Genomic DNA, 17,551 nt, shown 5'->3' with positions numbered 1-17,551 from the left:
AAGGGGGTTGGGGGTGGGAAGGGGGTGACAAGTAAAAAAATAACCGAAAACAACAGTTATGTGTGTCTAATCCATAGTTTTTGAGGTCGCTGATGAATGGTGACACTCTTGATGCCCTTTGTTCCCAAGTTCAGCCCCGATACGAAGGGGGCGGGTGAGGAGGGATGAAAAATAAAATGTCAAAAATGAAAGATATTACTGTCGTGTCTAATCCATACTTTTCGAGGTCACTGAAATGAATAATAACACTCCCGATGCTCTTTAAGTCCAAATTCAACCCCGATAGGAATGGGGGGTCGAGAATGGGTGAAATATAAGATGTCAAAAGTGCTGGGCAATGTAATTGAAGCAACTATCTTAACAGGAAAGGGAGAGAGTGATAGGGAGAGAGTGAGAGGGAGAGGAAGTGAGAACGAGTAGAGGGGTGTTAGGGAGGAGAACGAGGGAAAGCGTGAGGGAGAGTTTGAGAGAGTGAAAGGGAGAGGAAATGAGAGAGAGAGAGTAAAGGGGGTGTTAGGGAGGAGAATGGGGGAAAGAGTGAGGGAGAGTTGGAGAGAGAGAGAAAGAGAGAGTAGAGGGGGAGTTAGGGAAGAGAAAGAGGATGAGAGAGAGTTGATCGGTTGTCATTCAGAGTTTTCCCTGTTTGGTCAGCTAGTATATACAGTATATATTCTTACATGTAAACATGCATAAACATATAAATGTATATATATATATATATATATATATATATATATATATATATATATATATATATGTATATATATACAGTATATATATATATATATATGTATATATATATACAGTATATATATATATATATATATATATATATATATATATATATATATATATATATATATATATATATATATATATATATATATATACAGTATATATATATATATATATATATATATATATATATATATATATATACATATATATATATATATATATATATATAACATTGGTAGAAATTTACATTACATACACTACCAGGACAGTACATCCAAACATACAGCCGGCTGGAACCAAGTAGTCAAACGTGATAGGTACATGGTTTTAGAGATCTTCCACTCATTAGTTACAGGTTAACGTGTACAACGCTGATTGTGACACGGATGCCTTGCATACCTTTTCCCAGTCAGTCAACTACCTTCCTTAAAATTAAAGCATTTTACATAGTTAACTGGCAGGGAAAAGGTAAGTGGGGGTACCTCCACGATAATCAGACTGGTAAACATTGACCAGTCACTAATGAGTGTAAGATCACCCCTTCGCACCTGTCAGTTGTTAATATTTGGTTGTCAACCGTCTGCTTGTTCGTATGTACTGTCCTGCTATTATGTATATGAATATATATATATATATATATATATATATATATATATATATATATATATATATATATATATATATAAATATATATATATATATATATATATATATATATATATATATATATATAATTTTATAGATTTCTACTGTTATGCACAAGTCATCCAAAAATGGCTTAGCGATGAAACCAAAACCATTCAGGATGCCCAACCTTTTCATGCACGAAAGTGACCATAATATTAATTTTTATTTACTTTTATTTATTTTTATTTTTATTTTTTATTTTTTTATTTATTTTTATCAATTTAATATTTATTTATTTTTATTTTATTTTTATTTATTTTATTTATTTTTAACTCGCACATAAATACATACACACGCATATACACACATATACTGTATATATATATATATATATATATATATATATATATATATATATATATATATATATATATATATATATATATATATATATATATATATTAATTACAGTCCGGGCCTCAAACGGCTCATAGGGCTGGCGCTGAACTCCGGTTTCTTAGGCCGACAGCCATTGGGAGAAGTCCTGGTGCCTAAGACACGTGGCCAGTGTGTTGCTATATATATATATATACAGTATATATATATATATATATATATATATATATATATATATATATATATATATATATATATGAAGGTAGAGAAAGGAAATAAGACTATTTTATTTTGTTTTTACGTGCTTTTATTTAACTTGACTTCTGCATCTGTCTGTCTGTCCGTCTGTTTGAGTCATATCTTGTAACTCAATTTTTGACCTGTTCCCTTTGTCCACTGTACTTGAAAGTATGCATGGTTACTAAATCTCGGTGACAATACAACCTTACATGATCAGTAGGTCAGCAGTGACCTCTAGTGACCCTACAGTGACCTCTCCCAGTATCTCAGGATTTGTATGAAACTCTTCGGATATTTCACAACTTCTTCAAATCAGTAGAATCTATCTTCTATATAATCCCTCCCACTTCCCTCTTCCATCTCCCTTCCCCTTCCCCAGCACACAAACAAGTTTTAATTTAGCTGTGTTCTCACCCCTTCCCTCTTCCCTCCCCCTCTCCTTCCCCTCCCCCTCCCCTTCCCCTTTCCTCTTCCATCCCCTTTCCCTCCCAGTCCCACTTTCACTCCTCTTCCCCCTTCCCATCCCCCTTCCAAAGCACACATAAAGTGTTAATTTAGCTGTGTCCTTCCCTCCCCTTCCCTCTTCCATCCCCTCCCCTTCCTCCTCCCCTCCCACTTCCCCTTCTCCTTCCCCAGCACACAATCAAGTGTTAATTTAGCTGTGTCCTCACCTCTTCCTCCCCTCCCCTCCCCTCCCCCTTCCCCTTCCCCTTCCCTCTTCCAACCCTTTCCCATCCCCACCCTCTCTCCCTCCACCTTCCCCATCCCTATCCCCCTTCCAAAGCACAAATCAAGTGTTAATTTAGCAGTGTCCTCCCCTTCCCTCTTCCATCCCCCTTCCCTCTTCTATCCCCGTCCACTCCCTCTTCCCCTCCCCTCCCTTCCCCTCCCCCCTTCCCCTTCCCCTTCCTGAACATGGATCAAATGTTAATTTAGCTGTGTCCTCCTCCTCCCCATTCCCCTCCCCTTCCCTCCCTCCCCCTTCCCCCCCCCTTCCCCTCCCCCTCCCCTCCCCATCCCCTCCCCATCCCCTCCCCATCCCCTCCCCTTCCTCCCCATCCCCTCACCATCCCCTCCCCTCCCCTCCCCTTCCCCTTCCCCCTTCCCCTCCCACTTCCCCTCCCCCTTCCGGAGTACACAATCAAGTGTTATTTTAGCAGTGTCCTCCCTTCCTCTTCCATCCCCCTTCCCTTTCTATCCCCTTCCACTCCCTCTTCCCCCCCCTTCCCCTTCCTGAACATGGATCAAATGTTAATTTAGCTGTGTCCTCCTCCTCCCCATTCCTCCCCTTCCCCCTTCCCCTTCCTTCCTTCCCCCCCCCTCCCCCCTCCCCATTCCCCCTCCCCTTCCCCTTCCCCTTCCCCTCCCCCCCCTCCCCTCCCCTCCCCATCCCCTCCCTCCTCCCCATCCCCTCCTCCCCATCCTCCTCCCCCTCCCCATCCCCTCCCCCCATCCCCTCCCCTTCCTCCCCAATCCCCTCCCCTTCCTCCACATCCCCTCCCCCCCTCCCCTTCCCTCCCCTCCCCTCTTCCCCCTCCCCATCCCCTCCCCCCCTTCCTCCCCATCCCCTCCCCCTCCCCTCCCCCCCCCCCCCCCCCCCCCCCCCCCCCCCCCCCCCCCCCCCCCCCCCCCCCCCCCCCCCCTCCCCCCCCCCCCCCTCCCCTCCTCCCCTCCCCTCCCCTCCCCCTCCCCTCCCCTCCCCTCCCCTCCCCCTCCCCTCCTCCCCTCCCCTCCCCTCCCCTCCTCCTCCCTCTGCCTTTCCCCTCACATTTCCTTCCCTCTCCCTTCCACCTACCATCCCCTCTCCCTTCCCCTCCCATCCCCTTCCCTTATCATCCCCTTCCATCCCCCTCCCCATTCCAGAGCACATGGTCAAGTGTTAATTTGACTGTGTCCTCCCACTCCCCTTCCCTATTCCCTCTCCCTTCACTCTTCCATTCCCTCTTCCCCTCCCTCCCTTCACCCTTCCAGTCTCATCCCCTCCCCTGCCACCTTCCCCTCCCTTCCCCTCCTCCCCTTTCCATTCCCCTCCCATCCCCTGCTCCTTCCCCCCCCTTCCGAAACCCACAATCAAGTGTTGATTTAGCTCTGTCCTCCCCTTCCCCTCTTCTATCCCCTTCCACTTCCCCTCCTCCCCTCCCCCTTACCCCTCAAACTCCCCCTCCCCTCCCCTCCTCCTTCCCCTCCCCTCCCCTGTCACCTTCCCCATCCGCTCCCCTGCCACCTTCCCATCCATCCGTTCGCCCTTCCCCCCTCCTTTCTCCCCCCCCCCCCTCCTCCACCCCACCATCCTGTTCCCATTTTCCTCCCCTCCCTCCCCCCTCCTCCCCCCCCCCCCTCCTCCCTCTCCCTTTCCCCTCACATTTCTTCCCCTCTCCCTTCCACCTACCATCCCCTCTCCCTTCCCCTCCCATCCCCTTCCCTTATCATCCCCTTCCATCCTCCCCCCATTCCAGAGCACATGGTCAAGTGTTAATTTGACTGTGTCCTCCCACTCCCCTTCCCTATTCCCTCTCCTTCACTCTTCCATTCCCCTCTACTTCCCCTCCCTCCCTTCACCCTTCCAGTCTCATCCCCCTCCCCTGCCACCTTCCCCCTCCCTTCCCCTCCCCTCCCCTTTCCATTCCTCCCATCCCCTGCTCCTTCCCCTCCCCTTCCGAACCCACAATCAAGTGTTGATTTAGCTCTGTCCTCCCTTCCCCTCTTCTATCCCCTTCCACTTCCCCTCCCTCCCTCCCCTTACCCTCAAACTCCCCTCCCCTCCCTCCTCCTTCCCATCCTCCCCTGTCACCTTCCCCATCCGTTCCCCTGCCACCTTCCCCATCCCGTTCGCCCTTCCCCTCCCTTTTCCCTCCCCTACCCCTCCTCCACCCACCATCCTGTTCCCATTTTCCTCCCTCGCCCTTCCCCCCCCCTTCCCTCCCCCCCCCCCCCCCTCACCTATCTTCCATCCCCTCCCTCTCCCGTTCTCTCCCCTTCCCCTTCCATCCCCTTCCCCTACCCTTCTCTTTCCTTCTCTCCTTCCCTTCCTACTCCCCTCCCCATCACCTTCCTACTCCCCTTCCTCCCCTCCCCGTAAACGGATATCAATTTAGTTAACTACAATAATAAATTGGTTACAATTTCTGCCAAAACTAAAAAGTATAAAATAAAATATATAGAAAATTTATAAAACACGCTATTACTAAAATGCACTAAAAAGTAAAAAAAAAAAAAACAGTTATTTGAGACGCACCAGGATTTTCTTACAAGTAATCATGTCTTCAAAAATAAAAGCTTGGGCTCCAAACATGGAAGGAAATGCTACAAGAAAAGAAATATATTTTCATTTATTTCTTGTAGCATTTCCTTCCATGTTTGACGGTCATGCTTTTATTTTTGTAGACATGATTAATTGTTAGAAAATCCTGGTGGGTCTCAAAACATTATTTTGAACCTTTTAGTGCATTTTAATAAAAGCATGTTTAATTTTTTGTTGTTGATTGTGGTTCTCTTTATTAATGATGATTCTCTTACTTTTTCCAGTCTGTACCTTAGAGACAGTCCCGTGTTTAAATACAACAACAGCACAGGTTAATGTGTCCCAAGATATCTTAACCTTGAACTCATCTATACAGTACATATGTCCATCATCACTGGCGATGCCAAATGGAACAACGAACGTGACTTCAACTTGTGTTGGAACTCTGGTAGGAAACAAGACCATCTATACTTTTCAGCCAGCCATTATACCCGACTGCAGTGGTAAGGAAAATCATGCGTCTCATGTATGTGTTACGTATTATATTTCTGTGCCTTGTTTCCTTTATCTTGATCATTATAATTCCAACTGCCACAGTACACTGTCATCACCAGTATTAGTATTATCACTATCATGCGTCTACACAAACTTGTATTCATATATATCTAAAGGACAATTCTTGATTGCAAGAAATATTGGCTTGCTGTAGAATTACTAGTACAAATGGGGAATAATTTTTGTTGCTGTTGTCAGTTTAATTTATTGCTTTGTATGTCTAGCATCAACGTACTTATTATTATTACTGACAAATGGGCACATGTATAAAGTCCAGCACCTATAAATGTCCCAAAATGTTCTTTGCAGTATGCCTAGGGGAACCAATCATTTCTAATGCCATCACAAGTTGGGACAGCTCTCTCCAGTACAGCATTGGAGCTGTTGTGGACGTAACTTGCAATCCAAGTTTCCTCATGAATAAGACGGATGAGATCACAGATTCCTCCGTGATTGAGTGTACAGACCTGGGCTGGCTGAATGATCTTTATTGTCTACCTGGTAAGTAGCAATTAGAAGGGTTAATCCCACGAACTTTTTAAAACTCGAACTTTCTGGTACATAATAATATTAAGAAATCATAAATTAATGGGTAAAAGTTTAAAGGAATCAAATGAAAATATAAAGTACTGGCAGTGGGGTGATGGATAAGGTTCGGGCAATGATTGCTTAGTCTCCTCGGCTCAAACTCTCGACTCATAGCGGGTGACCTTGTTGAAAAAACAATAAGCAACGGCAGGGGTCATTAGCCTTAGTCAACTAAGAACTGGGCGTTACAAGGAGGTGTGTTTAGTCAGTGAATCTCCTTGGGACTCTTGTCCCATCGGTGGATGAGAAAATTTTACAGATGGTCTCCTCAGTCCCAGGTATATGGGGTTGCCAAGAATTTCCAGGTTTATAAATACCAAGGAATAAATTGAACATAGGAAATTATAACGTAAGAACTCTGAAACATATCGGAAAGAAGAACTGGCAGGCAGTGACTTTGATAATTGTTCTGATTCGAGATAGACAGGAATGAAGAAATAGAATAGATAGAGGTAACACCTATGTTCAGGCAGTGCAAACGTAAATGATAGAGAGTGGGCTTGATGTTAACACCAAATGCAGAGAAAGCCTTAATTGACCGGGGGACAGTGAGCAGCAGCTGAGAGCTTGCAAGATACAAGTCAAAGCAGGGCAATGTGAGAATTATAGTTTGCTATGCAACAGCAAAGGAACTCGCCTTAGAAATACAAGGCGCAGACTGCTGTAAGTGAAACACCAGGAAGAAATATTAGATACAAATCGTAAGAATCGTCCCCTTAGGGGGTTAGTGCACCTCACTGTAGGCATTACTTAAGGTTCTTTGCATTGTGCCTTCGGCCCCTAGCTGCAACCCCTTTCGTTCCTTTTACTGTACCTCCGTTCATATTTTATTCTTCCATCTTACTTTTCACCGTCTCCTAACAATTGATTTATGGTGCAACTGCGAGGTTTTCCTACTGTTACATCTTTCAAACCTTTTACTGTCAAGTTCCGCTTCAGGACTGAATGACCTCATAGGGCCCAGTGCTTGGCCTTTGGCCTAAATTCTATATTCAGTTCGATAAGAATCGTTGTTGGTGATATAAATGGAAAGGTCAGTAAGGTCAATGTAGATGTGTTACACCTACAGATTCAAACATTCCTTCGAATGCTACGTAACGGGCCTTGTAGCCTACATCAGAGATGTGGTACCCTCAGCTCACTCGCTCCCCTCTCCCGGACTCAGCAATCATCCGCTCATCTCTCTCTCTCTCTCTCTCTCACTCAACCCACAGATTCTCTCTCTCTCTCCAACACCATCCTCAAATGGATACTCTAAGGAAACAATCTTTCCTACATAAATAGATTTATTAGCAAACAAAACCCAACAAGTAAAGAATTAACAAAGAAAATATTAAAAATGCATAATGAATAAATTATCAAGTCAAAATAGTCTAACTCGAGATTTAATCTTACTCTGACTAAAAAAGTCTTACTCTGACTAAAAACCTTTACTATGGCTAAAAGCCTTTACACCCAAAACTCCCACACACTCCATCTTAGACATTATACGTCTAGTCTTAAAGTCAACCACATGAGAAATAACCACATTGCAAAGATTGCAGTGTCATCTATAACCACAGCAATTCCACAGACATCTGTCAAAGAATTAAGCAAAATCGTAATCTCCCACAAACATACAAGTGCAAAACATAATAATGAAAAGTTTAAAATGCATGGTTAATAAACGTTAAACAAAACACAATAAAATAGAATATTAAAGTGACATAAATGGTTATGTCCAACTCTCCACAAATTCATACGTGTCTTGAATATGGTAAAATTCACAAGTTCACAGTCTACACAGAAAAAAAGAAGTCTGAACTTTACCTTAACTGCCGGTTTCTAAGAGATTGGAAACACACAAAGCCACGTCTGGACGATATCGCTCTTGCTTCGCTAATAATCGATCAGACTTACTTTTGGGCAGAATTAGACACACAATCTATATTTTCTAACGCACGAACTTACGTACTCGCATACCAGCTCGGTAGGCTGCCTCCCAAATCAGAGCCAATATTGTGTGTTCATCAAGCCAAAACAGCTGGAGTAATCAAACTATCTGCTGGCTGCAATGGTTTTGCAACTGAGTGCTCGACCTAGTTCCATCTTGAAGCGATCTTTCTTTCATCACACCCTGTAACTGAATATACATGGTAATTCTAAAATCAAATGTATTATCCCATATAGTGCTCGGCCACCCCATAAGAGCGTCTCGCTCTCTTAATGGCGAACTAAAATAAAAGCATATGTATAAAACATAACAAATAGAGCTATGCTCAATTAGCAATGTCTACTGCACTGCAGTTTTAAGTACTGCTCTCATGACGCACTTGCAAAGTCACTGGGGTCGTTTTCTTAGAGCCCTTGCATGTGGTCTTACAAGCACAAATAAGCTTTACTACTCCCATAATAAGAATTATCAGTAAAATAGCCACTAAAATTATCAATATTGACGGCAAGATGTATTTCTGATACTCGATCATTATTGGATCATCGTCTTCTTCTAACGGCGGAACAGTTATCAGTACCCCTGTTGTAGGCACTGGAACTACATCATGATCGTTATGCATATGACGCATGAATATCTTCTCGGAACTATTGAACACAGCACGGCTAGTTACGAGGAAGTCTGTTGATACCACATGGCATGAAGCATCAAACAGCTTAGATCCTTGAAGAATGAATGACGTGGACTTGTTACCCTGGCACATCGTCGTAACAGGACATTCTTTGCAGTATACGGCAGTAAGAGTTCTGGTGGAGATTATGTGGTATTCAAGTGGAAACTGTATAAAGTCACATTCTGTCGGTGTCTGTCTATGAACTAATGCCAATTCACAACCACCCACAGATACAACTCGCAACTGGAAAACATTACTGTCACACACATACTTCTCCCTAACTAAGGTACATCCTGTCTTATAATCAACTCCCGAACCTTGATATTGATCTCCTAAAATGAACATGGTCTCTAATCCATCCCATGTCACTATTAAGTCTCCAAAAGCACTCGGAAAAGGTCTAATAACAAAACTAAGAAACGGTTTCATGGTACTGACAGGAACGTATACTATTAATCCCCGATCAGACAATCTCACCCTCAAAACATTATAATATAAATACAAATCTCCTCCCGTGAATAATACTTTCGCCCCCTGTAGATAAGCGGAATTCCTTAGAACATTTTCTAGGTATCCTAAAGGTAATACATCACCATACACACGACCATCTGCTGCAGCAATAATTGCTTTTATTTGCATTTGCACTTCTATCCTTAGTGAATCAGTTTCTTTCTCAATATTAAGAAAAGTATGTTGGATTGTAAGAAGTGCTATTGTCACATCAAGATCTTCTTTCAAACCTTCTACTGTAACTGACAAATCATTCAAAGAATGTCTAATTGTTTCAAAACCACTTCTCAATTTCTCATTACTTTCTTGCAACTGATTTAACTGTTTCCCCTGAACTATTAGATCTCTTTGAACTTCTGCTACTTTGACTAAACTTCCAATGGACATAGCTCCAACCGCAGCAATCACACCAACACCTAGAAGAACTAAAGGTGCTGCTCTTTTACGTCTCCTTTTCTCTACAGAAGGTGACTTTCTTGGAGTAACGTCAGGAATCCATTCTAACGTTTTATCTATCCCCTTATCAACTCTATCTAACGTTATTCTTACTTCTTTCATTAATCTAGTTAAAGAGACTGGCAAAGTTCTCTTATTCTCTACTTCATCTAGAATGAACAAGTGACAGAAAAAAACAATAAATATCATATATATACAAATATCAACCCAATTATCCCTCTAACTATATACAAATGTTCCATTACATCCCAACTTTCTTCAACTTCGAACTATGGGTCAACTTCGTCACACCAGTATTTACATCCTTTATTACAAATCTATTCCCTTTTTTGATCTCTACAATCTCAAAAGGTCCATGGAACTTTGGACTTAATTTATAATTCGGATCATTCCGAACATTCACTTTAACAAACACTCTATCACCCATGGAAATAGCTACTCCCCGCGATTTAGCGTTACTCTTCTCTACCATTGCGCGCGAACTAAGTTCAAGTTCTTTACTGATACGCGCAAATCTTTCTCTCACTGTATTTATCAACGAAGTAACCGTAACATCGCCCTTAACTTGCTCTGGTAACAAATCAAAAGGTCCTTTCAACTTGTACCCATACAAAGCTTCTGCTGGAGATATCTTAATTGTGTCATTCGCCGTAGTATTGATACTATATCGCACTTCATCCAAAGATCTGTCCCAATGTGTATCGGAACCGCCCACTGTCATGCGCAATGCCTCGATTATTTTCCGATTCGCCCTCTCACATAACCCGTTCGCTTCTGGTCTATACGGGATTATAGATACTTTCTTTATTCCCAGTAAATTAGCAAGACCCTCGAAAGTCTTATTAATAAATTCCCTACCATTGTCTGTGAGCAGACATTCAGGGACACCATATCTACAAATTATCCCCTTAAAGAATGCTATAGCTACTTCCTCAGCTGACTTGTATTTCAGTGGGAAAATCTCGACAAAGCGAGTCAACTCGTCAACGACCACTAATAAATGTCTGTACCCATAAGCAGATTCTGAGAAGTTACCCAGAATATCCATATGCACTCTCTGAAACGGCCTATTTGGTATGGGATATGAACCGAAACGACACGACACCGTCGTCGCCGGCTTATTCGCATTGCAAATAGAGCAATTCTTCACAAAGGCCTCTACTGCGGAAAACATATTTTTCCAAAAGAACTTTGACCTAACGTTTTCATACGTCTTGTCAACACCTAAATGAGGAGAACCAAATTTACAATGTACAATATCTAGAACTTGTGGTACTAGACTCTCTGGCACAATGATTTGTGTAGTTTCACCCATACTTAGACTACTTCGCAAGTTATACTTAACTTTCCTAACTAATAAATTATTCTCCAATTCTAGTCCAGAAAAAGGCAACTTATACCCTTTCTTCGGTGAAACTCCTCTGAGAAATGCCTTAGCATCTGATAATAATTTATCCTCATCTTGCTTCTCTTCGAGCAAGGGTATGTCCCAAGTGACATTTTCACCAGTAACATAACACAGCGTTTCCCTCAACATCACGAATAACAATCTCTTCCGAGACTGCCGACACACTATTTCTCTCCGAAGTATGCACTATAGGAACGTGCTTGTCTCCTACATGAGATATCTCAGAACTACTAGTATCCGAGACATGAGACACCAAATGTCTACTCTCGTCTTTCGCACAGGATTCGGTATGTACTCCCTCATCCTCAACCGGAAAATATCTGCTCAATGCATCTGCAACCACATTATGCTTACCTTCAATGTATTTGAGGCTTGCATCAAAATCTCTCAATGTCCAAAACCAACGTGCTCTCTTGGGCAATAAATTTGGCTTATTGAAAAGCTCTAGCAACGGTTGATGATCTGTAAAAAATCTCAACTTTAATTCCCAACAACAACATCTTGAAATGAACAAGGCTAGAGACGACTGCGAAAGCCTCCTTGTCCACAACTGACATCAGCCTTTCGTTACCTACACGCGTTTTGAACTTTCTAGCATAGAAAGCAATTGGATGTAATTTTCCCTCAAATTTCTGCATCAAACACGCACCTATACCTTCCTGACTCGCATCAGTCACCAAGGTGAACGGTTGACTAAAATCTGGAAACTTCAAAACAGGTGGGTTCACTAAAGCATTCTTAAGCTTCTCAAAAGCTAATTGCTGACTGTCACCCCAAACAAATTTAACGTCTTCTGCTAATAGATCTGTCAATGGAGACGCTATTGTAGACAAATTCCGCACAAAATGGCGAAAGAAACCCGACATACCTAGGAATGAACGAATCTGCTTCCTGGTTTTAGGAACTGGAAAACTCACGATAGCTTTGACTTTGTCATCATTCACTCTGACTCCCTCTTTAGAGATAACATGACCTAGATAGACAATTTCTTTCTTCAGAAACTCACATTTAGCCAATTTGACCTTTAATCCAGCGAACCGTAATCGCTTGAGGACTTCTTTTAACACCTTTAGATGTTCTTCGATTGTATCTGTGCATATGAGAATGTCATCCATGTACACAAATACCGACTTTCCTAATAAACCATGAAGTACTGTGTTAACCAGCCTAGTAAATGTTATTGGGGACCCTTGTAATCCGAAAGGCATCCTATTAAACTCGTAATGCCCCTTTGGTATAGAAAATGCTGTAAATTTACGACTATTCTCGCTAAGCGGAACTTGCAAAAATCCCTGCATAAGATCTATAGACGAATATATATTCTTGCCACCGATTTCAACAAACAAATCAGGCAAACAGGCTACCGGGTATCTATCTGGGCATGTCTTTTCGTTCAATTTACGAAAGTCTACGCATACTCTGATGCTACCGTCTTTCTTTGGGACCGCTAGTAAAGGAAAATTAAAAGGCGAGGAACTGGGCCTAATAATACCTTCCGACTCCCATGTCTGAACTTCTTTTTCTACTTCTTCCCTGATCTTAAAAGGAATTCGATATGCTGGAATATATATGGGATTTGTACCTTTCTCTAGGCGGATTGAATGTTCTAAAACATCTGTAACTCCTAGCTTATCTCCCTTCAAAGCAATAATATCTAAATATTCTTTCAACACTTTCTCCACTTTATCTGTATACTCGGAATAATCAGCTTTTGCCAAATGTTCGTGAAGAACTTGATTTCTGAATTGTAGCTCCTCGTTGGGAAACATATTACCGTCTCCACAAAAACTCACTATCTTATGTTCTTCCTTAAACTCTTCAAAATCAATTACATAAGTACCCTTGTGATATTTTTTCACTGAGTCTTGATAGCTTACCAATTCTACTGCAGTTACGCCTGCGACTGAAACTTCATTTACTGATACCGTACTTACAACGTCTTTGAATTTCTCGGTTCCCTCAACAACGCACACTTGAGAAGGCAAATTCTTCTCTTTCATCGACACTTTAATTGATGTAGGAACTCGTGGGTGCAATTCAATATCTTCTAACAAAAATCCTTTGAAAGACTTTTGTGAAATGTCTTCATCCTCAAATGAATGTGTTACACATGTCGCAGACTGCGTCTTGGGTTTCTCACAACTTTTTTCCATGTTTCTATATGGAACAAAACAACCTGGCTCACCTATTGTAATCCCCTGAATTCCAGTAAGAATGTTGATGTTATGTCGCATACAAGAAGGGTGTCCTAGCAAAACCATTTCACCTAAGGCTAATCCTTCTATGACCAAAAATGGTTCTACTATTGTCTTTTCACCAATACAAAGCGTAAGAGATGACGAACCTAAGATATTCAATCTTCTCGCCTGTACATCACACACTGTCTCATTAGTAGGGACTAATTTACACTCTGGAAATTTTGAGTGAAAAAAATCAGCGTCTATCAGGTTAACTGAGCTGCCAGAATCAATGAAAATAGATGCCATTAGAAAAACCACGTACAATCAGCCCAGGTTCTGGTGACTCTAAGACCTGATTGCTCATTATCCTGTGTCCGTCTTCGAACTTATCTTGTGAAAATTCTGCTGTTCATTTGTGTACCTAGAACTTGCATCATGTGGAATTCTTCTGTCATATCTAGTAAAACCACCCCGTGATTTCCCTGAATAATCTCTATTCTTTGTGGCTGGGCAAAATTTCCACCCATGGTCTGAAGATTTGCAAGCTGAACAATATCTCACTCTGCAATTTGACTTACTATGTCCCACCTTATCACAGTTAAAACAACGAATCATTGTGACTGATCTCTCTGGAGTTTTCTTCGATTCCACCCGCGCACATGCTTTCACTCCTGCATCATTTCCTAGATGTGAGGTACTAGCATTATTCTGTGGTTTCGAAACCGCTGCTGAAATTTTAGCACCTCCCTTCACAAAACTACTGTCCAGCGTCGGGCATTTTGATAAATTTTTGTTAATCTGAGCAAACAACAAGGATTCATCTGTATTCTGATCAATTCTTTTATCAAAACTATCTATAATTACATCTGGGACCGACGTTAAAAGGCAGGCAAAGTGTAGCAATTTTTCAAAATTATCTAAGGAGATATTATTTCCATTTACCCATGAAGAGTTTTTCATAGATTTCTTTATCTCACCTACTGCATCAAATAAACGAGCACTGTACGTGATTAATGAATCATTACCTTTCCTAGTTCTGAGAAGCGCTTGCAAATTCCGAACAACGCATTCACGGTCGATCCCGCCATACGATGCACGTAAAAATTCCTGAAGTTCTTTCCAAGTTTTACACCTTCTGAACCCGAAACTGCGTGCTTGTTCTCCAATATCCCCTTTGTCTAAGTCTAAGAAAGCTTTTGCTTCTGTTAAAGCTTCGGCGCCATCCGCAATTTTCTTAGAATTCAGATGATCATTTACTGATTCAATCAATGTCTCAACGTTCTGAGTCGACTTCCCGTCAACTAACCCTTTAAAATTTGTAATACCTGCATTGAAGTTCGTCAACCTATGACACACAATTGATTGTGACGTACTTGCTTCTGAGTCAGGCATTTTGTGAATGATCACACGCCCCGAGCGTAGTAACATGAAAGAAAAAGAGAGGCGAAATAGAACAATCTCAAAAAAAGAAAACGGAAGACTTGCCTTAAGTCTCGTGACTTCTAACAGAAAACGGAGTCCTGCGCCTTGCGAGAATGGGAGGCTGCCAGCTCGAAGAAGAGATGGAAGATGTTATCTTCGCTTAGAAATTGCAAGCTCACTATTTCACTTAATTAACTCACAATCGCCACTATTCACACTTATCTGGGTGTTTTCTTAACCCCAAACTACTCTACATATCACCCAGACCTATTTTCACAATTCACCACTCCCGAATGCTTAAATAGAAAAAAAAAATTCACCATATTAACGCATAATTCTCGGCATATAGTTCTCCCATCATGCGCGATCTCAACACTGATCTTGGCTACACTTGCAGATATGAGTCGAGTGCCCGAGGCATAATGTTATCAATTAGCCTATTTCTCCTGACTGAATTACCTAATCAATCTATTTAATTCCTACTTTTAACCAATAAAATTTTTAACCGCTGCCACCAATATAACTAACGCACACCGCTGCCACCAATAAAACTTTCGCACACCGCTGCCATCAATAAAAACCAACACCGCTGCCACCAATAAAATCTGTTACACCTACAGATTCAAACATTCCTTCGAATGCTACGTAACAGGCCTTGTAGCCTACATCAGAGACGTGGTACCCTCAGCTCACTCACTCCCCTCTCTTGGACTCAGCAATCATCCGCGCATCTCTCTCTCTCTCTCTCTCACTCAACCCACAGATTCTCTCTCTCTCTCCAACACCATCCTCAAATGGATACTCTAAGGAAACACAATCTTTCCTACATAAATAGATTTATTAGCAAACAAAACCCAACAAGTAAAGAATTAACAAAGAAAATATTAAAAATGCATAATGAATGAATTATCAAGTCAAAATAGTCTAACTCGAGATTTAATCTTACTATGACTAAAAAAGTCTTACTCTGACTAAAAACCTTTCCAAGGCTAAAAGCCTTTACACCCAAAACTCCCACACACTCCATCTTAGACATTATACGTCTAGTCTTAAAGTCAACCACATGAGAAATAACCACATTGCAAAGATTGCAGTGTCCTTCTCTATAACCACAGCAATTCCACAGACATCTGTCAAAGAATTAAGCAAAATCGTAATCTCCCACAAACATACAAGTGCAAAACATAATAATGAAAAGTTTAAAATGCATGGTTAATAAATGTTAAACAAAACACAATAAAATAGAATATTAAAGTGACATAAATGGTTATGTCCAACTCTCCACAAATTCATACGTGTCTTGAATATGGTAAAATTCACAAGTTCACAGTCTACACAGAAAAAAAAGAAGTCTGAACTTTACCTTAACTGCCAGTTTCTAAGAGATTGGAAACACACAAAGCCACGTCTGGACGATATCGCTCTTGCTTCGCTAATAATCGATCAGACTTACTTTTGGGCAGAATTAGACACACAATCTATATTTTCTAACGCACGAACTTACGTACTCGCATACCAGCTCAGTCGGCTGCCTCCCAAATCAGAGCCAATATTGTGTGTTCATCAAGCCAAAACAGCTGGAGTAATCAAACTATCTGCTGGCTGCAATGGTTTTGCAACTGAGCACTTGACCTAGTTCCATCTTGAAGCGATCTTTCTTTCATCACACCTTATAACTGAATATACATGGTAATTCTAAAATCAAATGTATTATCCCATATAGATGTAATCGGCAAGGAAAGCCTTGGTGAGAATGCAAACGAAAATTGGGTACTGTTTATTAGTATTTTGCTGCATGAAATCTTGTAATTGGAGATACTCTTTCCTAACAAGGATATCCATAAATACACTTGGACATCTGATAGCAGTCATGAAAACCATGTAGATCATATAGGATTTTTAATTGTGAGAGAGTGAATGCTAAAGATATCAGGAGCTATGGAGCAGTGATCTGATTGAATACAGTAACTATAGAAGTATTGCACACTGGCATGTTCATTCTCAGTCGATGGAGACAGCAGTTGATGAAAAGGTTATAGATGAGAGACTAGGTGACAGGAGGTGCACAGATCAGATGTTTATAATAAGACATTCTATTACAGTGTATGGCATTTAAAAATCCCATTCAAATGGCTGTTGTTGATTATGAGAAGGCATTTGACAGCGTCCACAGTCACTATGGCACTCCCATCAAATACGTAAAACCAACTGAAAATAATACGTGAAAAAGTAATATGCAAATTTAATGTTGATGTAATCTTGTCAAGTGAATCTGCAGCAAAGCAGAGTGACTTGGGATAGTTTATACTGGAGTAAAGACAAAAATTTGACTAGGACTTAGATTACACAGATAATATTTTGAGTGATGGGATTAAAATGATATCAAAGAAGAACAATGATATCCAGCGCAGGTTCTCATGAAAGGTCAAAATAGCCAAATCAAACAATGGACTGGATGAATAAGACTTGGAAATAAAAAAAAAAGGACTGGAATTGCACACAAAAGTAAGATTACACCACTGTCTAGAAACCTGGATTATTCGTAAGTCTAGTATGACCTGTATATCTATATGGATCTTAATCATGA

At 41.3% G+C, this 17,551-nt stretch overlaps 1 protein-coding gene across 2 annotated transcripts in view; it reads left to right on the top strand.

Annotated features, from left to right (window-relative positions):
- LOC136838405 (uncharacterized) overlaps positions 1 to 17,551 on the top strand; it is a 208,005-nt gene that overhangs the window by 174,878 nt on the left and 15,576 nt on the right. For both annotated transcript variants that reach the window (XM_067103412.1, XM_067103321.1), the window contains exons 21-22: positions 5,527 to 5,745; positions 6,107 to 6,298. In XM_067103412.1, coding sequence (XP_066959513.1) covers positions 5,527 to 5,745; positions 6,107 to 6,298 — 411 coding nt within the window. The remainder of the gene's footprint in view (positions 1 to 5,526; positions 5,746 to 6,106; positions 6,299 to 17,551) is intronic.

Source organism: Macrobrachium rosenbergii, chromosome 1 (genome assembly GCF_040412425.1).
Source record: "Macrobrachium rosenbergii isolate ZJJX-2024 chromosome 1, ASM4041242v1, whole genome shotgun sequence".
NCBI classification, from domain to species: Eukaryota; Metazoa; Arthropoda; class Malacostraca; order Decapoda; family Palaemonidae; genus Macrobrachium; species Macrobrachium rosenbergii.
The sequence above is the reverse complement of the archived record's forward strand: the minus strand, read 5'-3'. Positions and strand labels throughout refer to the sequence as shown.